General features: G+C 42.9%; 1 protein-coding gene and 1 pseudogene across 3 annotated transcripts in view; both read right to left on the bottom strand.

The window, feature by feature from the left end:
- LOC113034064 (OX-2 membrane glycoprotein-like) overlaps positions 1–6,045 on the bottom strand; it is a 67,784-nt gene extending 61,739 nt beyond the window's left edge. Inside the window, exons 1-2 of one of the 2 annotated variants that reach the window (XR_013905903.1) lie at positions 5,774–6,045; positions 5,516–5,647 (exon numbers count right to left, since the gene is read on the bottom strand). Coding sequence is in view for 1 of the 2 variants with exons in the window: in XM_080298218.1 (XP_080154344.1) it covers positions 5,774–5,789 (16 nt within the window). In the remaining variant the exon portion in view is untranslated. Of the gene's footprint in view, positions 1–5,515; positions 5,648–5,773 lie in introns of those variants that run through there. The other variant, XM_080298218.1, reaches the window with a different exon arrangement.
- A 13,701-nt stretch (positions 6,046–19,746) lies between these two features.
- LOC113035365 (neuroligin-2-like) lies at positions 19,747–24,385 on the bottom strand (annotated as a pseudogene). The gene is made up of 4 exons (XR_013904118.1): positions 24,336–24,385; positions 22,411–22,680; positions 21,583–21,873; positions 19,747–21,277 (listed from the first exon to the last, which is right to left on the bottom strand). The product of XR_013904118.1 is annotated as a neuroligin-2-like (transcript).
- Between the last annotated feature and the right edge of the window lie 2,367 nt (positions 24,386–26,752).

Genomic DNA, 26,752 nt, shown 5'->3' with positions numbered 1-26,752 from the left:
TCTTCTGGTCCTCCATTTTACCTCTCAGCCTTTTGCAAGTTACACATTTGTGTATCACACTAGATACAAGCCTTTTCCCCCCAATCAGCCAAAGTCCTGCCAACCTAATAGCTCCCTCCGTGAAATGGCGTCCTTGGTGCGCAGCCTGTTCGTGATATCTTCTGACCAATAATGTAGCAATGTGCGTCTTGGGAATGACCAGAGGATGTTTATCATCAAAAGACATAACGGCTGAGGACATACGGCCGCCAACTCTTAATAGCCCATCTTTGTCCAGAAATGGTGTCAGCTTTCGCAGTGGACTTTGTTTTGGGATTCGGTCCCCTTTGGCTAGACACTGCAACACCCTTGCAAAGGCATCTTGTTGTGCAGTTTTAATGATCACTTTTACTGCTTGTTCTTCTTCATCCCCAGTGTTGCCACCATGTGTATCTGCAACACTCCTTGCCTTTTTGATTAGTGTGGAGACTGCACGAGTCAAAGCTCTCCAAGTGGAAAATGTAAGAAACCTTTGAGCTCCAAGCGAGCTTTCTTTAACCATTGAGCTGAAGGTCGTTACTTCAGAGCGAACTTCTGGATCCACCTCCGGATGTATCAGCTCAAAGTCATCACTCTGGGGAAGGAGTCGTTTTGAAGGGCCCAATAGAAATGATGGTCCAGTGAACCAATTGGTGCCTTTGAGAGCTGCAGCAGTTGTTGGCCGAGTTCCATGGTCTGCTGGGTTGTCTTCAGTGGTGATGTAATGCCACTGATCTGGACGAGACGACTTTCTGATCTGTGCTATCCTGTTTGACACATAGACATAAAACCTGCGTGAGGTGTTATATATGTAGCCCAGTACTATCTTGCTGTCAGTATAGTACTTCACAGAATGAATGTCAATATCCATTTCATCTTGGATGAAGACTGCCATTTCAGTTGCCAAAACCGCAGCACAAAGCTCAAGACGGGGCACGGTGTGCGCTGGGTGTGGGGCCAGCTTTGCCTTTGCCATAACAAATCCCACGTGGATATCTCCTGTTGCAGAAATTGTTTTCAAGTAAGCCACAGCAGCTATAGCCATGACTGATGCATCTGAAAACACGCACAACTCTCTGTGCTGAGTCTGTGTAGACAAAGACACTGGAACATATAGTCTTGGGATCTGGAGCTGATCTAAGTCTTTCATAGAGTCTTTCCAGAGTTTCCAGTGTTCTTGTTTTGAAGCTGGCAATGGTGTGTCCCAGTCATACTGTTCAATGGAGAGGTTTCTCACTAAATGTCTTCCTCCCACTGTGACTGGCACTACAAATCCCAAAGGGTCAAATAAACTGTTCACTGCAGACAAAATCCCTCTTTTTGTCAAGGGTTTCTCCTCCTTCGACACACAGAAGGTGAAGTTGTCTGTTTCCAGATTCCAAATTAGACCTAGACTCCTCTGAAGAGGTAGTGACTCCACTCCTAAGTCTAGATCTTTCAAATCCTTGGCCAAGTCTTCTGGTGGGAATGCTTGCATAACACTGCTGCTGTTCGATGCAATCTTGTGTAGCTTAATGTTTGATTTAGCTAGCATCGCTTGGGCAGTGCGCAGGACACCAGTGGCTTCTGCTTCATTAGGAAAAGATGCAAGTCCATCATCCACATAAAAATTGCGTGTGATGAACTCCCTTGCACTGGTAGTGGAGTCATCTGCTTGCTTAGCAGCTCGTCTGAGGCAGTAAATGGCAACTGCTGGTGATGGACTGTTGCCAAATACATGTACTGTCATTCGAAACTCTTTCACTGCTTTCTGGAGATCATTGTTTTCATACCATAAGAACCTCAGAAAGTTGTGATGTTCCTCGCACACCTTGAAGCAGTAGAACATCTGCTGCACATCCGCTGTAACTGCTATAGGTTCTCTGCGGAAGCGGATCAGAACCCCAAGGAGAGTGTTGTTCAAGTCGGGTCCACTCAGGAGCACATCATTGAGGGAAACCCCTTCATGTTTGGCACTTGAATCGAACACTACCCTTATCTGGTCAGGTTTTTGTGGGTGGTAAACCCCAAATATTGGTAGATACCACCTTTCCTCACCTTCTTTTAATGGAGGGGCCGGCTCTGCTTGCTTTTCAACAAACATTCTTTGCATGAAATCGATGAAGTGTTTCCTCATTTGTGGTTTTTTCTCCAGAGTTCTCCGAAGAGATGCAAGACGCTTTAAAGCTTGAGGTCTGTTATTGGGAAGGTGGTTTCGTGGTGACCGAAAGGGTAATGGGGAAACCCAAGTATTGTAACTGTCTTTATAGACTTGTTCATCTAATGTCTTCAAGAAACTCTGGTCATCGATTGACATTGCCGGGACGTCATCATGTTGTGTCCTTTGAAACACCTGACTGGCAAACTCACTTTCCTTACTTTTCAAGTGTTGTGCAGAGCTTTGAAGACTTAGGTTCGAGGTGTGACAACCAAGCTTTTCTTTGACTAGCATATTGTTTGGACATGCACTCAAGAGTGAAGCTCGTCCATTTGGTAGAATGTTGGTCTTGTATACACAGATGTTGGATGTCTTATGCACTTCTCCCAGACACACTTCCCCTACGATCACCCAACCAAGGTCGAGTCGTTGAGCATATGGTTCATTATGGAGACCATTATGTTGTTCTCTGACTTTGTGCACACGCAGAATGTCTCTGCCAAGGAGAAGGAGGATGTCAGCTTCTGGATCAATTTCTGGGATTTTTCCCTTGATTGCCTTCAGATGTGGGTAGAAATGAGTGACTTCTGGGGATGGGATTTCCGTCCTATCATCAGGTATCATATCACACTCAATAAGAGTAGGCAAGGGAAGCTGTGTGGTGCCATCAAGGGACTCCAAAATGAAGTCACGGGCTCGTCTCCCTGCTATCTCCACAACACCTGAGCATGTTTTCAGTGTATACGGCTCAAGCTGTCCTTCAATGTTGAAGATGTCAAAAAAGTATGTTTTAGCCAAGGAGCGATTGCTTTGTTCGTCTAGAACAGCATACATCTTGACAGCTTTCTCTGGTTGTCCAGCAGGATACACTCTGACCAAACATATCTTAGAGCATGACCTTGAACCAACTGAGTCTCCGCATACTTCTGTGCTTTTTGATGTCACGTCAGCCACACTTGCTTCTCCTTCTCTTTCTTCCCCGCCATACCCTCCACTAGCCACCAGGCTCTCTGCATTTTGAGGACGAGGATTGGGGTGTAGTGCGGTGATATGTCTTTCACTACCACAATCTGTGCACTGCACTGATTTAGGACAATCTTTGGCCATGTGCTGCACAGAAGAACAACACTTGAAACAAATGTTCTTGTCCTTTAAGTATGCCTTTCTTTCTTCCAGGGTCTTACTTTTGAAAAGACGGCATTTTCCGAGAGGGTGAGGCTTGCAGTGTAATGGACACTGTTTATCGGGGTCCAAGTTGTTCTTGCCTGTAGGAACGTTTGGGCTGGCTGCCAGATTACTTGCTATCTCCGTCCTCTTAGCAGAGACATGTGAACGATACTTCTGTTGTGTCATTGTCTCGATTCTAGGCTTGTTGACGTTGGCACCGGTTACACACGAAAAACTCGGGTCATTACGAATTTTAGCTTCTTCGTTCACAAGTTTCACAAAAAAGGAAAATGGAGGATAAGACACTGCATTCTCTCTCTTGAACCTCGAGGCAGCTGCAACCCACTTCTCCTGAAGGTTGTATGGGAGTTTTTCCAGAATCGGATTCACCCCGTGGGCTGTATCGAGGTGTGAAAGGCCTGGGAGATGACCGCTTGTCTTTGCAGCATGAAGTTCTAGCAGAAGATCCCCCAACTCTCTCAAACGCTGGTTGTCTCTGTTCGTCAGCTTCGGTAAATCCTGGATTTTCTTTAAAAGTGCATGTTCAATGACTTCTGGTGCGCCAAAACACTCTTCGAGTCTCTGCCACACCATCTGAAGACCTGCAGTGGGATTGTTTATGTACGCAGCCCTGACTCGCTTGGCTTGTGCTGCTGATTGTGGCCCGAGCCATTTGGATAGCAGGTCTAGCTCTTCTTGAGGTGTTACACCCAGATCTTGAATTGAACTTAGAAAGGAAGCCTTCCAAGCCCAGTAATTTTCTGGTCGATCATCAAACCTCAGCAGGCCTGAGCTGATCATCTCTTTCCGTATCAGGTATCTCGTTAGATCAGACGTGTCAGCATGACTACTCCTTACAGGTGTGGGTGTCCATACCTTAGACTGAGGATGGTGATATCGATCATAGTTTGCTGGCTCGCCTCCATAGCTCCAGTTGCAAGATTCTCTCTTTGGGCTCAAAGCACGGAAGACTGGCAAAGGTGTGAATTCTTGGTTGTTGCTCCTACTGGGCTGATGGATACTTGGTTCCTTGTGAGCTTTTGGTGTTGCATCGATGGCCGTGGCTGGCTGTGGCACCAGAGAAGATAGGAGTTCTGGATGATTAACTTGTGGAGTCTGCAGATCGTCGCCGAGTTCTGACTGTTGCTGCACATACTCTTGGACTCGTTCTAATGGGCTGATTTGCTGCATGCCGTCCAGCTGGGGCTGTTGTGGGTGCTCACTCTCTTGCGCAGATGCTTCCCAAGCTTGAGCCTCAGCTAGGGCTGCTGCAGCTGCCTTCTGCGATTTGAGTACGTGTAGCTCTGCATCCAGATCTGCTTTCTTTTTAAGCTGCTCGGCCTGTTGTTTTAGGATGCTGGCTTCCTGCTTAGCAAAGGAGAGCTGAGCACGGGCAGCTTCTGCTTTTGCTCGTGCTCTGGCGGCAGCAGTAGATGATGATGTAAGCTGGCTGGAACGTAAAGAACTGGACACTTTTGACCTTGTTTCCAGCGTCTCATCCATCCTTTCTTTTAGAGAACTATCTGGCTGATGAGAATGATGCTTTTTTACTATTCTGCCCTCCCTGTACGTTGATGCCCAGTTTGGCAGATAGATAAACAGTTCTTCAAAAGGAGAGGCAAAGGCTTCCAGTTCTCATTGCAGGGTTTATTTGTCTCCCTAATGAAGGCACTGTAAAACTACAAACATAAGAAAAGCATATTAAAACATACATCTGGAACATAATATATTTCTCACATTACAAAGTACAGACTGAAGACTTAGCAACTTGAACTATAGCTGGTATAACCAAGAAAAATAAATGAAAACATGTTAACTCCAAATCCCGCTAGCTTGATGCTAACACACAATGGAATTTCCTATTGACATGCTAACACAATTAGCATCGGCAATGCAGCTAACATGCCGGCTTCAAATATGAGAGTCAACAACCCATTTTACATCACATGCTTAACATGAACACAGAATATAATCGTACTTACAAGCATATATTTCTCATGCTCCAGTACAGCCAACTTCAGAGCTAATATTTTGTGTGCTGGTATCAACTTGGCCAGACTCCATGAACTTTTCCTATATTTACTAGAGAAACTTGAGTACACAAACCCGCTTCCTCCCCCTAGTGGGGTGGTGGAGCTACTGCACCCAGCAGTGGCAGCACAGTGGCTATGGTGGAGCTTCCACAGAGGCAGCAGGTGGATGAGGGAAAGGGGAGGCAGGAGGAGCAGAGACCCGAGGCGGCCGCCGGTGTTCCAGATCAACTGGCGTTTAGATCAACTGGCGTTGGTCGAACAGATGTGTGGCAGTCTTGCGTTTCAGTAGCTCCTACCGACAAACCAGCAAAAAAACGCCAAATGTGTCACCTGTGACACTTGTGAGGTTATCTCAAACACACTCCGTCAGTCTTGATGCTGTTGAACAACAAAATGTTTAAAAATGTGGCGAGTTTACCTGGTGATATCCTCATGCGCGACGCGATCGCGAAAACAGCAAACAATTAACACCACGCCGATGTTGTTCACAGGACAGCAAGAGTAAACGATCGGGAGACCCTTGTCGTCGTTATCGTTCCACTCGCACGGTTTATTTCACCGAATTCAGCGTTTTTGCTCCACAACTAAAGCGAGCAGTTTACTTTGTGCACTAACATGGAGTCGAGTCAACCAGCGCCACCTCTGGCCAAGTGCCACAGCCTACAGCCAGATCAACCTGTGACACACATCTGCAGCACGTTTGATTTCGTTTCTTGCACAACACATTTGTACCTTTCAATTGTGTCTGTCTGTGAATCATGCAAATAAACCTTTGAAATGAATGAAATGATATCATATATTCCTTATTGGCCTACATTTGTACAAAATTCCAAATTATATACACAAAGTCATAGAAATCACCACTCCAATTGGTCATCATGATTTTGATATTCTCTTTTCCCATAACAATGAAATACACCTTGGACAAATATGACACATCGATATTTCATTAGTGTCGTCACATCACATCCTGTAAGCATCATCTGCCTGTGTCCTTTCCCTGGAAATTAATATTTCCAGCCAATATAGGCAATCCATCAACATGGCTGGAGAGTTGGTAGTTATATATAAAGTCAGTGACTCAGGTGTGTCGCTTGGTTTGTCATCTGTTTGTGAGACTGGAGGAGACGCAATCTTTTGTTTTAAATCTTAGTTAGGAAGATTCCTGTTTTAAAACAAGCACGTATTGTGAGAAATGCAAGAAGTACATCTGCAGAAAGTACACAGTTACATTCTGTCCATCATGTGGACAAAATTGAAAATGTTGAGCATTGAAAAACTGAGAACGTTGGGCAAGTTCAAAAGAAATGTGTTTGTAAGAACGAAAAACCAAATTGTTCCTAAAATAGTTATGGAAAGTCTAACTGTTGTATGTCTGTGTTCTACATGTTTATCTGATGGGAAATAAAGTTGCTATTGTTTCATTGCAGTTTTTGAACAATTCTGAGTGGATTTACACAGTACGGATCTAAATGACCCGCAACAAAATCAATGTCATTTTTTTGTTCTTCAACATAATACAAGGGTTCATTTCCAAAACTTGCCTATGATCTTCAATTTGTAGCAGATCCACTATCACACAGCAGCTAGAGCAGTTTCAAATGGAGGTCAGTCCACTGCTGCCATCTGTGGCCAAATACCATAGCCCACTACTAGATTAACTTGTGACACATCTGCACCTGCTGCTATGATGACATTGAGTAGAGGCTGAGTGGCTGCACTTACCCCTGGTACATTCAAATCTACCCACAAACATGTTGAAAGATGCAATGGCAGCAATGTGGATTGTCAACACTAAAAACAATCAGTAAGCAAAGAGAACAGGGATCACTTTTTACTGTTTATTTAGCACCCACAACATTTGTAGTCGCCTTCTGCACAGGGAAAGTCCACACACACTGTGTGGTACCACTTTCCACAGAAGGTGCATTCAGTCTGCAAGATTGAATGAGATTGTCAGAGTCATTGTCTGACTGTTTATTACTATTCACCTGCGGTACATTCACAGTAACTGCCATCTCCTTACAAATGTTTATTAGATTAACCACACTTATACAGACTGTATATAACAACCAACTCTAAAATGTTTTTTCTCAGAGAAAAGACACAGACAGACTACGCTAACGACATGTGATGTTACAACACTAGTGAAATATTGGTGTCATTTCATTCTTTTCAAAGGTTCATTTGCATGACGCACAAACAGACACAACTGAAAGGTACAAATGTGTTGTGCAAGAAACGAAATCAAACGTGGTGCAGATGTGTGTCACAGGTTGATCTGGCTGTAGGCTGTGGCACTTGGCCAGAGGTGGCGCTGGTTGACTCGAGTCCATGTTAGTGCACACAAAGTAAACTGCTCGCTTTAGTTGTGAAGCAAAAACGCTGAATTCGGTGAAATAAACCGTGCGAGGGGAACGATAACGACGACAAGAGTCTCCCGATCGTTTACTCTTGCTGTCCTGTGAACAACATCGGCGTGGTGTTAATTGTTTGCTGTTTTCGCGATCGCGTCGCGCATGAGGATATCACCAGGTAAACTCGCCACATTTTAAACATTTTGTTGTTCAACAGCATCAAGACTGACGGAGTGTGTTTGAGACAACCTCACAAGTGTCACAGATGACACATTTGCCGTTTTTTTTGCTGGTTTGTCGGTAGCAGCTACTGAAACGCAAGACTGCCACACATCTGTTTGACCAACGCCAGTTGATCTAAACGCCAGTTGATCTGGAACCGAGTGTCAGGTGAACTGAACTTCAGGTAAGAAGTTATGACCTGCAGTCTATCTGGGTCAGATATAAACCAAGTTTAGGTGCAGTTTATTTTCCTTGTGCTGACTTTTTACAGTCAGTTACAATAACTCGTACTGCTACTAGCTAGCATGACGGAGTTGCTATACAGCTAGGTGGTGCTATGATGTTACTGATAGTGAACTTTACAGTGGCTTTCAAAAGTATTCGGCCCCCTTGAACTTTCCCACATTTTGTCAGCTTCACTCATGAAAGTCAGGGGGCGGGGTTAATGCTGATCAAGTCAAAACCATTGCTTTGGTCTGGTGGGCGTTCTTTTAGTGGGCTTTTCTGTCACGGCCTGCGTGGCAGACTATGATGAGGGGAAGGAGGACCCCGATGCTGGACTCTTTGATGAGGTCAGTGCGTTTATTTACAGTGATGCAAAATAATCCAAACAACAATAAATCCCCGGTGCGTTCCCGACTCTGACATGTCCTCTTGCCAGTGTTAGTGTTCTTTGTCTCCGCTCCTCAGTGTCTGAGCACCCCGTGCTCGCTGCCCTCTCGTCTCCACACTCCTCCTGGGGAATAACAAAGAGGCAGCCGTCAGCAACGCCACAATACAGCAGACTAACCTTAACTAACTCGCCAAGAGACTAACGTGAAGTTACGCAATGATCCAGCATCGGAGACAGCTCCACCACACTCCTAAGTAGCTCCTCTGACGAGGCTTGATCAGCTGCAGGTGTGAGTAATTCTCCTCCGCAGGTGTGGCCAGGCTCCTGGCTGACACACACACACACACACCTAGATACACAAACATGGAAACAGGAGACAGCAGCACCAAAAACACACATGTCCATAACTTCTTACAGGCCCTGGGTCACCCAGACCCCGGTCCCATGACAATTCCTCAAAACTAAGTAGGCCTACACACCAGGGTTTGGACATGTGTGGACCCAAACTATACTTAAACTTTACCCTTTTTTGTGTGTCACCAAATACACTTTAATATCTTCTAGACAAGAATGTAGTGGCATAATCTTTAACCTCCTAAGACCCAAACTCCTCCGTGGCATTCATTTTTAGTTTCTCTTTGATATTTGGGCTGATTGGGACCTGATGAATGTAAAAACAAAGAATTACCAGATTTTTATTATTTTTTTTTTACCAAATTTTTGTTTCTGAGAAAAATGAGAGCCACATATGAGGATATTTGTCTAAAATTTTGATAGCACAGTGGCAGTATAACGTCCTTGTGAGTGGATATCAGGCCCTTGTAGAGCAAAATGTAGTATTTTGGTCTAAACAACCCAAAATGTGATGTCCACATATGTGGACGCCAGGTCCTAGGAGGTTAAATATCTGCTCACTTTGTCAAAATGAACCTGATCATCTCTGATGAATTCAGTGATGTCTGCCAGCTCACTTTGCAAGTGGTCGAGCTCATACTGCCGACAACGCGGCCACAACTTGTAAACCTCCTGCTGACTATCAGCTCTGGAGTTATTTATTTATGTTAGTTTCAACTGTTCCTGCAGAAAGTAAGCACGTGTTACTGATAAAAAGTCCAATAGAAGCAAAGTCTAAACTTTGAAAACAAAAAACAAAAACCTGTCTGATTAAGATCTGATGTTTGGGGGGTTTCAATAAGCAGTGTGACCCGTGTATATGCATCAGGGGTGGTTTTGATTATCGATTTATCGATTAAAATCGATTCTGGCTTGGATAACGTGATATCGATTCATTAAAACCCTGAATCGATTTTTTAATATAAATTTATTTTGGCCAAAACGCCAGAATCTCAGGTTAAACCTCCCAAAGTTTCAACAACCACCAAACAGCTAAAACAGTAAATGAGAGCAGGAACACGGATTCTGCACAAAGACGTAAACACAAAGCGCGGAGCCGCCGACGCATCAGAATCAGTGAGATGTGACTTTCTCACCTGACGGCACGGACACGAGCTGAAAGCCGACAGCTCGCTGATTCTGATGTTGCGGCGGCTCCACGCTTTGTGTTTACGCCCTTTTTGAGCTGATTCTGAAGCTGCAGGTTTGATGTCTCTCCAAACAATATTGAGTAAACCAGCAGCAAAAGAAGCTCCAAACTACGCTTCACATAAACATCGTCATGAATTCCCTCTGATTGTTTTGCTGCCACCAGGATAAAATCACACTTCATGCACAGCTCTCTCTCTCTCTCTCTGTACTTCAAGAACAGTTTCCCGTCTAAAAATCTGTTTTCTGCATTATTCGCTTGCTTGTTATGCACAAGTCTACCGTTCTTACAGCCTGTCGGCCGCTGTTTTTTTTTCTTTTACTTACTTCTGAAAACAAAGCCTCGTTTCTGCCGTTCAATACTGAACAAATTTAAACTTTTTAAAATGATGCAAAATTGCAAAATGCTCAGCTGTGTCTGTAATCAAACCTCTGTAACTTTGCTCTGCTTCACGTCAGCAGCATCAGGTAATGTTCATATGTTCATTAATGGTTTTCTTTTGTTTTTGATGTACTGCAGAATATTTGTATAAAATCCCAGGCCAGGAAAACCTTCATGTTTTTCTGTTTGATCCTCAGCTACTTTGACACAAAGGCCTCTGCTGTGACGCTCACAGCTTTGATAAAGTCTGGCAAGTGTCAGATTTCTTTTTATAGATATAAAAATATAGAAATGTTCTGATGCATGTAGTAACTGTTAGCTTTAACTGTACAAGGCTTGTTAGACATAATGAAACACATCGTGCAGATTTCTGGATGTTAGACTATAATTTTTATAATGATTATTAATCTTGAGTCTAAAAAGTCAGTCAAGTATATCCAGGATATCTTTCTGTTAACTGGATTCACTGACCCTAACACTGGGACCAGGATAAGCGGTCGCATGAAGCTGGTTATCAGCTGACAATCTTATGATTTAATTAATTTAATTAAGTTGTTTAATTTTTCTAATTTTTCCTCTACATTTCCCCTGAAATGAAGGGATTGTGTTAAACATGCTTTAGTTCCTCACATTTTTCTGCATCTCTTTGTTCAACCCCCTGAATTAAAGCTGAAAGTCTGCACTTCAAACACATCTGAGTTGTTGCATTTAAAATTGATTTTAGTGTATGTACAGAACCAAAATCAGAAACTAAGTTCTCTCTGTCCAGATATTTATGGACCTAACTGTATAATCTATACAGCACGTAAAAAATGCTGTAAATAAAGAAGTCTGTGAAAATGTGGCACTTAAGGTCAATTTAAACTGAAGTGATATAATCTTCTCCCCACAGTTTGAGTTTGTATTGTCTCAGCTGCAGACAGACTATGACATTAATATTATTAGTTATTAATATTATTAGTTATAAAGGACACCTTCCTGCCTTTAGTCTTATTCATGATGATTATTAGTCGTCTTCTAATGTCCACAAGTCTGTATGATGTGTTTCATAGGTTCTAACAAGCCTTTTAAACTTAAGTTACTGCATTGCTGAAACACCAACATCTGCTTATTGAACAAAACAAAAACAACCAAAAGACCACACATCTGATTTTATTTTTATTTTAATAGACTTCCAAAGATTATACCAGATAACTGGCCTCAGAATATAATTGAATAAACATTTTTGAAAACGATAACCTAATCCTGTCTTGACAGGCTGAGCTCTTCAGTATCCACCAACAGCATCGTCATGCTGAGTCAGACGTTTCTGCTCCTGCTGGAAATACTCTTCCTCTTTCCACATTGTACCAAATGTTTTTAAATGTTAGTTTCAATTTAAAATTAAAGATTAAAAAAGTGTAACACATATAAACATCAGATAATTAAGACAAGCGAATGGTTCAGTTCCACATGTGCTCCGCTGACACATTAAACTTCAGTAAAATGATGCAGTTATGAAACAACTTTAATCTAAAACAAACTGATTTGCTCAGGAGCAAAAACAGTGAAGTCAGTGACTGTAAGTGAGTGAGCTGTGCTGGTGACTGGATATCAGATTTCCAGTCATTAGAGCAGATAAGTGGCAGAACTATATTACTGATTTAATTTAAATGCAAATAGCCCAAATCCTGATTAAAGCATCAGGTTCACTTATAAAGTATTCTGTAGTTATCTTAGTGTCCATCGCCCTTCCCAACATGGGAATAAAGCAGCTGTGAGAGAATTAAACATGAATGAATCAATGGTACGGAAGTGGAGGAAGCAAGAAGAATGAGCTGAGTAAAGTTTGACTCATGCGACATTTTTGTTTCGCTTAATGCGCCTTATAATCCAGTGAGCCTCATGGTCTGTAAAATATAGTGCATTTGCAAATTATGTGCACAATATTGGAACTAAACTATTTTATATTGACAAACAGCGGCCCACATTAAACTGTGACTGTCACCAGGTAATGTGGGCGTGTTTGCTGAATAAGCAGCAGGTGTTAAACAGCTGACAGGTGAACAGGATGCATGCAGGTAAACTCGAGGGCCCTTCGAGCTGATCGGTGGTGTCGTGAGGAGAATTTCAGCTCATTATTCATGTTACAGAAACACAGAGGTACGAGACCAGGCAGAAGACTTTCTGATTATTTGTTTTTAGTTAAAATAATTCCATTGTTGTCTAGTGATGGTGTGGTAAAGCTCTGTGAATGTGTCCAATTTTTCCGGCTTTGTTGCTTCACCCAAAGGCAGATCACACAAAGTTTAACTGCTTATTATGAAGAACTGACATCTGCTGGTCATTTAATGTTCAGCAGCACTGCTGTGAGAATACCTGTAGGACACATACCAGTGGATATGTGAGCACATGCACAGCTGCAGGGCTAGAAGGGCCCAAATGAATTAAATAAATAGATTCTTAAATAATTAATTAAATGTGTTATTAATTTATTAATTACATTTATTTAAAAATCATTAAATTTTTAATTAATTTATTGTAAATGTTGGAAATGAAATTATTTGGCATTAAATCAATGATGTATGTATTTAATAAGTATTTTGAACTTAGATTCCTGTCAACTCACAATCGACACAAACACAGTGAACACAAAGCTCCAACTGTCTGACAACAACAGGAAGGTGACACATGTGGAGGAGCTTCAGTCACATCCTGATCATCCAGACAGATTTGATGTTTGTGAACAGCTGCTGTGTAGAGATGGTCTGACTGGTCGCTGTTACTGGGAGGTCGAGTGGACGAGGAGGGCTCGGATATCAGTGAGTTACAGAGGAATCAAAAGGAAAGGAAGGAGTGATGAGTGTGTGTTTGGTGGAAATGATCAGTCCTGGAGTCTTTGCTGCTCTGATCATTATTCCTCTGTGTGGCACAATAACAGACAAACACCCATCTCCTCCTCCTCCCCCTCTGTCTCTAACAGAGCAGCAGTGTATGTGGACTGTCCTGCTGGCACTCTGTCCTTCTACAGAGTCTCCTCTGACTCTCTGATCCACCTCCACACCTTCCACACCACATTCACTGAACCTCTTTATCCTGGATTTGGGTTGAGAAACACTTCTGATTTTGAGATTTCTCCTTTCAAACTTATGAAGAAGACTGTAGGAAGATTTTTCCTTGGCCCTGAGTCAGTGACTCTGTGTAGTTAGTCTTACCTGGTAGAGAAACAGTTCAGTCTGTTCATGTCTGTGTCTTTCACTCAGAAACACATGATGAGATTCATGGATTCAGTCAGTTGATGTTTTAAACTAAATGATTCACAAATTATTATTCAGCACAAGTTTGGTGAGCAGCAGGGCTCATCCTGCTTTTTGTTTTTGTGCATTATAATGATGAAATAACTTTGTCATGTCTGTGGTGGCCTTTGGAGAATTAAACCATCCTGTAGAAACTAGATATAAATGTCATATTTTCCAACATTGATATTTTTCTGTGTTTCAGACGACAATGAAAAGATAAAGAACAGTCTGTAAATCACAAGTTATCAATTCAAATGATTATTAAAGCCACAAGAGAAGCTTCCTGTTATTTGTACCACTCACCTGGTCATGTGATCCAGCTGTGCAGCCAATCATAACTGCCATCACTTTCTACTTTGATGTTTCCATGGTGAATGGACTGATTCTTGTTTAACACGTTCATACTCTGATGGATGCATCGGAGAGGGTTAGTGTCTTGCTCAAGGATACTTTGTGTGCCAGCTGGAGCAGTCAGGGATTGAACCACCAACCTTCTGATCATTAGATGCCTTGCTCTGTCTCCTGAGCTACAGCCATCATCAAAGCTCTTTCTTAAATCCTCTCTGAGAGGAGCTCAAACACGAGGAAGAGACGAAAGTGAGGGAAGAGAGTGGACTCATTAGTAAAATGAAAAACAGCCAGCGTTGATGTTTAAGACAAGTGAGGTAACAGAAACACTATATATAGCAGCGGTCACCATGGCAACATCAATGTCGGTTGCTACGTATTGTACTGATCCTGATCTGTGAGCCTCATATCAGGATATGCTGTTGTTTGTATTTGTTTGCATTGTTACCATTTGTGTGTCTTTTTTAACAAACTACTTTTATCTTGCCATCGTTTGTCAGAGAGTCAAACTACATTTGGTTCATCTTTCTACAATAAAAACATTTCTTCATCTTAATTATTGTATGTGCAGAGTTGTAGTTACTCACAGTGACCACTGGAGGCGTGTGATCCTGATAGTTTCCCTGGAACCGTCCAGTTCATCCACATGAATGAAGCTGCTGGTGATTAACGCTCATCTGTACAACTTTAACAACAATATCAAACATTTAATCGCTCTGCAAACAGCTTGTCTGATGTATAAACTGTGTCTTAAAGGATCAAAGTAAATGTCACATTGAAAGCAGATTTCACTGTAATGTCCTCTGTTTGAAATATTCCAAATATAATCTGGCTTGGTAATGATTTACTCATATATTGTCCACGCAGACTAAAGCAGTAGGAGATGAGATGGAAAACAATTAGAAGAATCTTTACTCTTTAATGTCACAAATTCCTCTTTGTATGTAACATAACAACATACATGATACAGCTGCAGCAACTGAGGCGAGGAGAGAGGCAGCAACAAGAAAACTGGAAGAAGGAGACCAACAACACCACCTGTGGAAATCTTTCCCCAATCAAGCGTCATCATATCAGCATTTCATCAAAAGCACACAATGCAGAGCTGTGGCAAAATCATTGAAATCATTTATGAAACAAATGAGTGCATCAAAAATAAGAGTGGAGCTGCAATGAAAGAGAAGTGAACTTTCTTCAGTCAACACAAAGTTTTCCCTGACAGGTGACATTTAATTAAAGTGACTTTATCACCACACACACATTCAGAGGCAGTCTACAGGAGCAGAGCTGCAGCTATTCAGCAAATGTCTCCCTGCAATCCTCACTGCAACACCTACATGTGAAAATGAAACCACCTCTACTGTTCACACATGAAACGTCGTGTGAAGAACCAGTTTTCCTCACATCTCTGTTTTAGTAACTCTGAAGTCTGAACTTTGGATTTTTGCATCCTGTTTGTACTGATAACTGTCAGTGGATGATTTTGATCCCAAAGAAATCTTTAACACACATGTAGTGATGGGACGTGTTACTGAAACAATGGTTAGGAAACAGAAATCGCCTGAGAATCTGCTCATGTTTAAGATTTCTTCTTTACAAACATTTTCTATGGCTGTTCCCAGTATGACCAGTGATACAAAGCATGGGAAATGGGGATTAGTTCATTCAGACAAATACACTTTTTAAAATGTAAAAATAAAGAAATGAATCAATAAAATAAAAAGTCAAAGAAATAAAAAATAAGGGTCTGAGGCGTCTGTCTCACTGTATCCATGGCAACAATTTACTTCCTGTTCCTTCATATCAGAACCACATCTTTGAAATCAAAACATTTAAGATTCAAATTCAACCACAGATGTGTTCAATTAGATATTAAATGAAGCAGTGCAATGTTTTTATCACTATCCAAGTTTGAACTCTAAGCAGAAGATTTAAAAAAGAAACACACACACACACACACACACACACACACACACACACAGTATGCAGACATGATTTAGCTGATGATAACATAACGACTGCACAGACCCGTGGGATGATTCATGTCCTTTTTCTTACTCTATGCAATGATGAACTTCTTGCTTCAGGACCTTCTTGATGAATTTGTTTTCTAATCCACAGTTTTCTACCTGATCTGTGTGTTTGAAGTAAAATGTGTTGCTTCAAATGTAAAAGTTAAACAGACAGAAAGCATCAACGTGGACTTCAATCAGTGTTTTGTGTTCATACAGGTCAGCTGTTGCACACAGAGGTCCTGGATTTACACTGTGCCCTGGTTCCTGTGTTTCTGTATGTAGTTTAGTCTAAAGTGGATCCTCCTCATGCACAGACTGAATTATCTGTTCAACAATCAGCATTTCTGATTCATGGATTTCATTTGTTTTTGCTAGTTTTGACTGAGATTTCAACATATCTGTGGTGGCATCTGTTCAGTGTTATGGAAGTTTTACAGCACTAATCTCACTTCACTCTGTAACATAACAGTGAACAATATTACTATTAGAAAGATTATTAGAGAAGCCACAATCAGATGATCCCCTATGAGGTGTCCTTGGTTATAGTGTGAAGTCATCTGAGGGGAGAGAGAAGAAAGAAACACTTCAGTGTTAATGAAAAAGTCATCAGTCTTCTTATGGGAAGAGACCTCCACCAGACCAAGACAGGTAACCATCCAACACGTTCTCATCCCAAAACCTAACAGACCGATGCCATGTGACAAATCGATGCCATGTGACAAACCGATGCCATGTGACAAACCGATGCCATGTGACAAACCGATGCCATGTGACAAATCGATACCTTTCGGTCTCCCTCTCTCTCTTGTGCTCCTACTCCTGCCAAAAGCAAAGCAAAGCATCCACCCTTTTCTTACCGGCGTCGTGAATTGCTTGTCAACATCTACTCATCCTAACGTTGGTCCAGTCTTTGTCTCAGTGTCAAGTCAGTCAACACTTTAGTCCACATGGTCAGTCCAGTCACAGTCCAGTCACACACATCATGCACACACATTCACACTAGATCTTGCTGATAGTGGAGCCTCACGCACAAAGCATCAGAGTCTCCACCCTCATCAATATGAGCTCATTTATTTGTTCTTTCTTTTGTTTTTAGAAAAAGAGTTCTTTATGATCTTGGACTGGATTGACTCGCTGCAATCCTTTTAGACAGGAACTGGCAGGTTCCCACAGGTGACCTTTTCCTCAGCCCATTGTAATCTGGAAAAGCTCACCTTATATTTGCTCTCACAACAATGTTTTACAGCGCTGTTAATTCAATCTTGCAGGCCTGCTTAGAACAAAGAAGGAGGAAAAGAGAGCTGATTATTAGCTCATCAGAGCACAAAACATCATCACCAAAGGGGGCGACACCTGACAGTTTTCTCTAAGTGCACTGTTACAGAAATAATGAGCCGCTCCTCGACATGTCCATGTTTAGTAAAACTCCCTCTATTGAAATAAGAAAACAAGCCAAAGCTAACTGACAGAATGAACCCATCACTAAAACAACAACCCCAAAAATCTTCATCACAGAAAAGTTTTGCTTACTAATCCAACAATATGTTGTGGGAATTAGAACTTTCCGGGCCATAAAGCTTTTGCCGACTCTTGGCTTAACTAATACTGACATAGTCTGAAATCAGACTTAAAGTCACTCCCTCTGTTCATTTAGGATAAATGTATCTATATCTGATTTAGGCTAAGTGCCTTTTGTTTAGATGAACTGCTGGACTTCCAGACCAGCAGGTTTAGGGAAGTCTTTATGGGGTCACACTCTGACCCCCCCCCCCCCACACACACACACACACACACGCACGCACAGGCAAGGTACTCTTTGTTTGTATGTAGACGTCATATGTTAATGAACGTCATATGTATATTCATGTAACCTCAATAAAAGAGCAGTGTTACGGGGGAGCGGACGAGAGCAACTGGGGTGAAGCGAAGGAACGGCGTTTGTCTGGTTCTCTCCCGTGCACGGGAAACATGAAGAACTTTGCCTACTCGTGTCTTGCTTTGCTATGTAATTAAATTGTCCTTAACGTTCCAACGAATAGGTTTATGCTACAAACCTATCACTGAGGTTAACTACACAACCCCTCGCCACCTCCTTATACACAGGAGTGAGTACAAAAGGGTTCGTACGGACGCATCAGCCGGCCGTCCTTCTGCTCGACACTGTTAGCTGAAAGATGATCGGATCATCCTCTGTCCTGTATTTAAGGCTGAGAGTCTTTGTCCAGTCTCTTTTCCACAGCTACTGTCCACAGCACTGATCCACCTGCAGCACAGCCCCACTCAGTTGTTTTATGATTTACATTGTGCACGTTTCCCCTCCACATGCCTTACCTCTGACAGGAGAAGTAAGGCATGTGTTTCCCCCACCTCCCCTTTTAGGCAGTAATAAAATAGAAAACAAACAATCAAACAGGCTAAAGCTAGAGCACAAGCAAAGACAGCACCGGTGACTAAGTTCTCCCATACTGGACGTACGCTACCACGTGGGCTCAAACAGCAGCACATCAGCTCAGTTTACATACTGTTGACATCTTCATCAGAGGATCAGCAGGGAGCGCTGCTGAGCTGCAGTCGTCTCCACCAGAGTGACGGAGCAGGAATCACAAACAGCACAAACCCACCGTGTTGTTTCCACCCTGTTCAGGAGATCTGAGCCCCCATCCCTTTTTTTCATGTTGCAGCTCTGCACTGCAGGCCCTGAACGCCTCCCGGTTACCCTCAGTGTGCTTAGAGTTTAATTTACAACCGACGAGCTCACAGATCATCTGCAGGCAGGTGAACGAACCCTTAATGTGAGGATAATAGCAGAGCTGAGCTGAGGTCAGAAATAGTCAGGAACGGTGTCGACACAGTGAAGTCAGCTGTTTGGGAATTTGTCTGATTATCAGTTTGGGGGGGTCGGTGTTAAATAACAAAGGCGGTGTAGGATGGAGAGAGGAGGAGGGAGGGAGCAGTGATGATATGAAGTCAGAATACACATGTGGCAGACATAAGGGGGTCAGACAGGAGCAGCATCAGTCTCTGCTCTGTTTTGTTAATAACGTAGAAAAATAATTTTGTACAATCAAGCTACATCGACGGACGCTTTACCTCACGTACCCTAAAATGAAAAAGTAGTGACAGTAAGATGGAGGCTGCACATGACACCATGACTGAGTTCACAGCTGTTGCTTTGATTCTAACGTTTAAGACTTTTGGCATCGACTCCGTTTTAATAAATGAGTGCTGGGAGGCGTCGTTTGACTTCAGGAGCTCCTGCGATGCTCCTGCGATGCTCCTGCGATGCTCCTGCGATGCTCTTACTCTGCAGGAGAAAACCAAAAACCAAAAGTAGCAAACATGGAGCGATATGACTCGTTTAGATTTTGGGAAACGTGCATCGACAGGTACAGTGTCCTTTTCCCCGCGTCTTTAAAAATAATTCATGCATAGATCCCCCACTGAGAAAACCCTTTTATATACTTTCTCCTTTGTACACATTTTATATAGAACTATATATAATATCATTTCTCTATATCTATATTTTCAGAAAAATTCTTTCCACACAATAAAAAACAACAATTTAACAAATGCTTCAAACAAAACAACAAAAAGAGAGAAGATGGAAAAAAAAGAAAATCACGACTGAGGCCAGTTTGGCACTTTGTCATGAGAACATGACAGAACTCTGTTAGTTGACGGTAAATAGCGAAACTCTATTTTTCTTTGGTTTTTCTTCTCCCTCGATGAGAAATGAAACACAGCAGTACTTACTTGGCACCTAAAAATGCTGGTCGAATGAAAGATATCAGTGTTTTCATAGTTATATGTTTAGTGTACGCCTCCCCCTCCAGACTGCTCAGCAGATCGGGAATTTTTAGAGAAGAGCAGGAGGGAGGCGTGTCAAATGAGAGGAAGAGAGCAGTAATAAAACACGGATGTAGAAAAGAGAAGCATAATGTGCACATAACACACAGGAGATGGAAAAAGAGATGACGCCAACGTAAAAAAGAGAAAACAGCGAGGAGCGAGAGAGCATTCGTCCCTTTGACAAATGTTGGAGGTCTTGAGCCTGGAAACAGCAGACCGTCTTTGAAAACAGTATCTTTGAAAGATCTGAGTCACCCACCCCAAACTGCTCATCTGCTGCTGGACACTTCAGTTGCACCTCCACATGCCACCAGTGGAGGGAGCTGCCAAGTTTCACAGCACATGACGCAGCAGGTGTAGTTGCTTTTGGAGAAAGAAGAGAATAAGAGGACAGAACGAAGGCCCACGTCTAGAGGCCTCCCTTCCAGAGCGGTAGCAGAGCCAGTGTTCCTGGTCCCTAGGTGGCGCTGTGTCGGGCCTGTCCCTACTATACCCTGGTGGTGGAGTGGGGGTGGGGCAGGGTGTTGTTGTGGCCGGTGGAGGGGAATGTGTTGAAGGCGTGAAGAGGCTGCATGCTGGTGATGGTGCTGGGGATCACGGTGATGGTGTATGGCGTCATCAGCGGCACGTTGTCGGGGGCGCGGCGCAGCGCCAGGGTGTAGTCGGGAGGGCAGGCGGGCCGCAGGATGTCGTGGGGTCGCAGGGGCTCCATGTCGTGGTGAGCGTCGTGCTCCCAGTCCTTCATCTGCAGGGACATGATCTCCTCCTCCTGGCTGTGAGCCAGGTCGTTGGCGGGGCCGCCCCGCTGAGGGGACAGCCGGTGCCGGCGCATCTCGTGCCGCTTGTCACGCTTGTAGTACAGGGCGGCGAAGGCCAGGATGTTGAGGAAGAAGAGCGACGCTCCAACTGCAACTGTCACGCTCAGTTCGGTGGAGTAGTCGCGGGTGTGTCTGGGAAAGAGGTCCTGGGGCGGGCGCTCTGAGCCCTCGGGCTCAGGATCTGATGGGAAGGTAGGGTAAGGATGACGAGTGGTTCGAGGAACGTTGTTTCTGGGCCTCATGGTGCCGGGGTCACGGCCTGCGGGGGAGCGCGTAGTGGTGGGAAAGAGCACGTCGTGCAGGCTGTGAAGATGAGGGACTAATTCCAGCCAAAAGGCCACTTTGTTAGCTCTGTAGTTGTCTCTGACACGAGGTTTCAAACCGATGTGAAGGTACTGCTTGTCCTTCCAGTTGAACTTGGTCCAGATGACCTCCTCGAAGCGGTTGGGCTTGGTATGAATGAACTTGGTGTCCTGAGGGACGGGCAGGTTGGGGTCCCTGGTGGAGCATAAAGGTTAAACGTTTCAGTTCAAAGTTATATTCAGTCTCCATTATAAGTAACATGTGGCATCAATACACTGAATACAGACAGGAGGCCCATTCTCTGTGCAACCTTTAAACTATCTAAGACCAACCGGCTGCTCTGGGATCTGGATGCTTTTGGTGAACCAGTATGTTCAATTCTTCAAAGCCACACGGGAATTAAACTAGCAACCCAGATTCAAGTATTCAAGATGACTAGAAGGCTGTCAGAGAACATACAGTAACGTGTACAGTTTACACTACTGTGACATGAGGCCTACCCAGTCTTTGCGAAGTTAGTCCAGTAAGTCATGACCACAGCGCTCAGCATCACATCGTTCTTGGAGAAGTTGCACGGGAACAGGTCCGTGGCACCGATCATCGGTACGCCGAACACGTAAGGTATCTCGTCTCCGTGCGCGGCGTCGGCCCACTCGGGCCGCGTCTCGGTCTGGCAGTGGTGGTAGAACGTGTAAAAGTAAACTGGGGACTGAAACTCAGCATGGAGTTTGGCAGTGGCCACAGCTGGTGCCACCCACTGGTGGTCCGTAAACAGGAAGTGAGTGAGAAATCTAGAGAGGAAAAAAAGTCTTTCAGATAACAGAAGGAGTGACAGGCAGCAGAGAGGAAGCATGACTGCATTATCCAAACATGTCTGTACTGTGACTGTGGTCCGGCTGTGAGGGGTTCGCAGGCCGATCTGTCAGAAACACCGACACTGAGATTGGGAGCCCACTACCTGGGGGATGATAGCATTACTGCCCACAGAGCCTCAAAGGTTAAGGCGCAGACACGCCGTGATGTGGATGAGTGGCTCTCTTTAGCACGCTTGTCTTGTTTGATGCACTTCACTGGGCTCACATGTTACTGATTCCATTCTTTACTCGCATGTTTTAAACGCTTAAAGCACTTTCACAGCTTTTTATATTCTTTTGAAAATTCATGTGAACTCAAGCTGTCAGAATTGTAATGTAAGCTTTGATAATTGTCCACATTTGTCATTTTGACGATTATCTGTTTATTTTAATGAATACAGCAAACAGAAAAAAACTAACAGATCAACAAACGCAGCTCCTAATGAGACAAAACCTGATGATGCTGCAAAATGCAGTTAAGTGAGAGGAGGCTGTAAAATGGAATAACTGAAAAAGTGGCAGTGTACAGAGGTGGCGTCCTCACCCTCTGGGTAGCCGTAGAGGTTGTCAACAAAGCTGGAGATGGTGTAGTCGAACGCCGCAGCTGAGATGCCGTCGTTGTCCTCACTGTCGTCCACAAACTTCAGCCCCTCTCCCTGATTCACTCCTATCAGGATGTCATAGTTTAGGAGCTCCCCCTGGTGGAGCAAATAAGGAAGAACATGCTGAGTGCTGGAACAGAGCCTGTGTGCATCACAAGTCTACAACAGGAAGTGCAGCTGAAGCACAGCTTTGTGAATTGGCAGCATTTCATTTCCCAGTAAACAAAATAAAGATTAGCTGTTGCCATGAAATTCCTACTATAAACTGTAAATACTGCAATATATGCAGGGTTCATACACATTTTTAGGGTCAAATTCAAGCACTTTTTAAGCACATTCAAGGTCAATTTTCAAGCTTTTCCAGCACATTACCAAAAAAGAAGCATGTTTCACTTTGCATCACCTCAGTAAGACCTTGTAAAAATTTAAACAAATCATCTGAGGTCGATTTAAATGTCTTTTGTTCCCCTTTTGTTAAAAGAGCAGCACACAAAAATACAGAAAAAGGAAACGGTTGCCTTACATGCATATAGTGTACAAACTCAAAAAAACACATTCCTCTTAAAAATTAAGATGTGCAAATGTGAACAAATCAACTTGTTAGAGATCTTCATCTCCACTGTAAATAAACAACAAGCCAGAGAACAAGAAAACTGCACCAAACACCACAAACACCAACAAATTAATGTCTTCTCATCAGACATTGAAGCTTCTTTCCTGTGTGACATAAAAAATAAGAGACAGATGTTTGTTTGTTTTTTTAACTAGTTAAGCACCCACGTTCAGTCATCCACCCATTCACGCACACATTCACGCACTGGTGATGTAGCTACAGCCACCCTGGGGCGCCACCAGGCCCTCTGACCACCACCAGTAGGCAACGGGTGAAGTGTCTTGCCGGGTGAAGTGTCTTGCCCAAGGACACAACGACCGAGACTGTCCAAGCCGGGGCTCGATTACAAGGCGAACTCCTAACTCTTGAGCCACGATCGCCCAGTGGGGACATGGGGACATTTCGATTTCCAGCAGGAAGCTCCCCCTTTTTGTTAAACCCTTTAGATCAGGGGTCGGCAACCTGCTCTAAACCGGCTCTTTAGTCCTTATAGTGCAGCTCCGCGTGGTTTGTGAAAATAAATTAGCTGAAGTGTATTTTATTTATGTTAGTTCTTTTTTTAACTTGTAGTTCTAAATTGGAAGATTATTGTGATTTTGCAATATACAAATAAAATTATATTTTGTTATTTTTTCATCGCTCAAAATAAGCATCACACTCGCGGAAGCCGGTGTACCCGGCGAAACGCCGTGCATTTATCGAGCCTTTCAACCCCAGATAGGCCAATTATGGCTCTTTGGCTCTTTGGGTCTTAAAGGTTGCTGACCCCTGCTTTAGATGAACAGAGTTTTTTAATTAAATACATAATCTTTAATAAATGTTCTCTTTTATAAAAAGTAGGATAATTAAAAAAACTTTTATTATACCTCTATTGAGTAGAAAAAAAACTCGTGTTTTCTGTCGTCTGTTATATAATATTAGGGATGTTTGTGACAATTAATTTCTTAATCGGCTGGACTAACCAATAGTCCACAACCAGGAAACACTGAAATTTTACGTTAAGTTTGAAAACAGTTTAAAAAAAAATACCCCATTCCAAAATGTCTTGTGACAATCTCATTGGCTTAGGGAGTGATGATGTCATAGATCTTAAGAATCTTAAGTCCTTTGATGTTTTTCCTTAAGTAGGGGTGAGAAACAGCAAGTTTTAGTTCGTTTCAGCAGCAGCTGTGTTTGCAGCCTACAAAACGTTCACCACAAGCTCTTCAAAGTCATCGTATAGAAACTCCAACATGTTTCCAAGAAAAAAACAACCAATTCAAAAAGATTACGCCGCCTCTCCTTCCTGGCGTGGCCGGCCAATTTCCCCAAATGGCTCCTCATCCTTCCAAAGGGCGTTAGAGGAGAGTAGGAAGGAAAACTACCTTCTCCAGAAAAAAATGCAACAAATTGAAGAAGAGAAACTTCAACTGGAGGACAAATGTAGACGAATGGAAGCCCAAAATAAAGAGCTGGAAGAAAGACAACAGCGCCAGCCGGACATAAAAATTATTAATGAGGGCTGGGGAATCAAGTTTGCTCAGAGCCGAGAGCAGATTGTGCACCTCATTAAAGAAAACAGGCAAAAGAGTGCAGAACTAAAAGAAATGACCAACCAGCTCCAAGACAAGAAAACGATGACTGATAAGATACAACGGGATCTCCAATACATGGACCGAAAAAATCGGCTCCTCCAAAGACAGCTCCATGAAGCTGTGGAAGAAAAGAAAGAATTCCTCCAACAGAAGGAAGAGCAGGACAAAAAGCAACGAGACATGCAGCACGAACTGAAGAGCATGCAGGAAAAATACCGCATGCTGAAAGAAAGCCTGGATGAAACACTGCGCCAAAATAAAGACCTTCTTCAACAGAAAGAGCAACAGCAGGAAAGACTGAAAGAAGGAAAACGTATCGTCCAGGACTTTGAGTCTAAAAATCTAAAACTGCAAGAGTTTTGTAATCAGCTGGAGGACAAAGCAACTAAAGTGGAAGAAGAAAAGGACAAACTGGAGAAACGCTGCTCACAGATGCAGAGAAGGATCGATCAGATAGCGAGAAACAACTCCGAGCTCGTTAAGGGGATTTTGGTGGAATTCAATAACTTGAAGCGTGAAAACACTCAAATGCAGGCGCAAAAACAACAAGAAGACAAAATACATGAAGACCTGCAGCTCACGCTCCAAGAAATCCAGAAAAGAAACGAGCAGTTAGAAGACAAGCACAAAGAGGTCCAACAGAGAAATGCAGACATGCACAAGGACAAGCTGATACAGGAGGCAACATCCAAACAACTCAAAGACAAGCTTGAAGAACAACAAGCAACATTGGAAGAGGTGGAACAAAGATGTGAGAAACTTGAAGAACAAAACGCAGAAACCATCGATGAGCTGAGAAATCTCATCCTGGAGAAAAAAGCGCTCGTGGAAAAGTGCATGAAAAAAAAGAGAAAATGGTTCCACTTGTTCCGGAGGAGAGACGCTACTGCTTCCTCACCTGATGTAGCCTCGTCTTGCTCCACCTCTGTTCACCCCCCCAACCAGTCCCGGCCGTTGACTGTCCCCTCCTGAGCCTGGTTCTGCCGGAGGTTCCTGCCCGTTTAAAGGCAGTTTTTCCTCCCCACTGTCGCCAACTGCTTGCTCAGAGGGGATTGTTGGGCTTTTCTCTCCTCTGCCTTGTTTCTTCATTTACTTGTTTAACTTTTTTCAACTTATCTAAATAATAAACCAATTAAATTTATCCTTTGAGTATTTTTCATCTCATCTTTACAGAATCTTTCCAAAACATTTTCAAACATTCAGATCTGTCTTTTATTTTCTTCTTGAAGCCTCATAAATGGTGAACTAAAAACCCGGAACATGGTTTGAAACATAGTTTCAGCTGAAACTGGCATAACATGCTGTGTGTGTGTGTGTGTGTGTGTGTGTGTGTGTGTGTGTGTGTGTGTGTGTGTGTGTGTGTGTGTGTGTGTGTGTGTGTGTGACAGGGTATCACTAGTTAGGTCATCATGTTTAGACTCATTCACTCCAAAATTATTTAGGCCAAATCTTTAAAACAGTGTCATTTCATACACATTTTCAATTCACTTCAATCGCACAAATGCAGAAATAATTATTTGCAGTATCTTATTTATTATGAGAATGTCATGCCTGATCATTTGTACCTACACCACCAAAAATGGGGGCAAAAGGGAGGAGATCATGTTTAATCGGTTATAAGAAAAGGTCAGAAATATAAGTGCTGACATGAGCAGTGTCCACAGAAACCTCTGACTCTCAGCTCAAAGCTCATATAAACCATTTCTACAACCAGCAAACAAACAAAGACACCGAACAGTTAAAAGAGCAGTGACGTCACCACGAATCTGTGGTCAGGTAATATCCATGTTTTGATTGATGATTTTCTGGAGTTAAATGTGAACCGAAGCATATTTTGGGTGTTATATGCTATTAAATACTTTTTAATTTATTTAAAAGTATTTAATAGCATATAACACCCAAAACATGCTGGGTGTGGAAATAAAAAAATCAGAATTTCCTCTGTTTGAGTCACAGTAACTTTGACATAGTAACATTTGCAGTAAGTCCTAAATGTTCACCTTTAAAATCCCTCCCTCTGTTCATTT

This window comes from Astatotilapia calliptera, chromosome 3, assembly GCF_964374335.1.
Source record: "Astatotilapia calliptera chromosome 3, fAstCal68.1, whole genome shotgun sequence".
Taxonomy (NCBI): domain Eukaryota; kingdom Metazoa; phylum Chordata; class Actinopteri; order Cichliformes; family Cichlidae; genus Astatotilapia; species Astatotilapia calliptera.
This window is presented reverse-complemented; position numbering and strand designations above follow the sequence as displayed.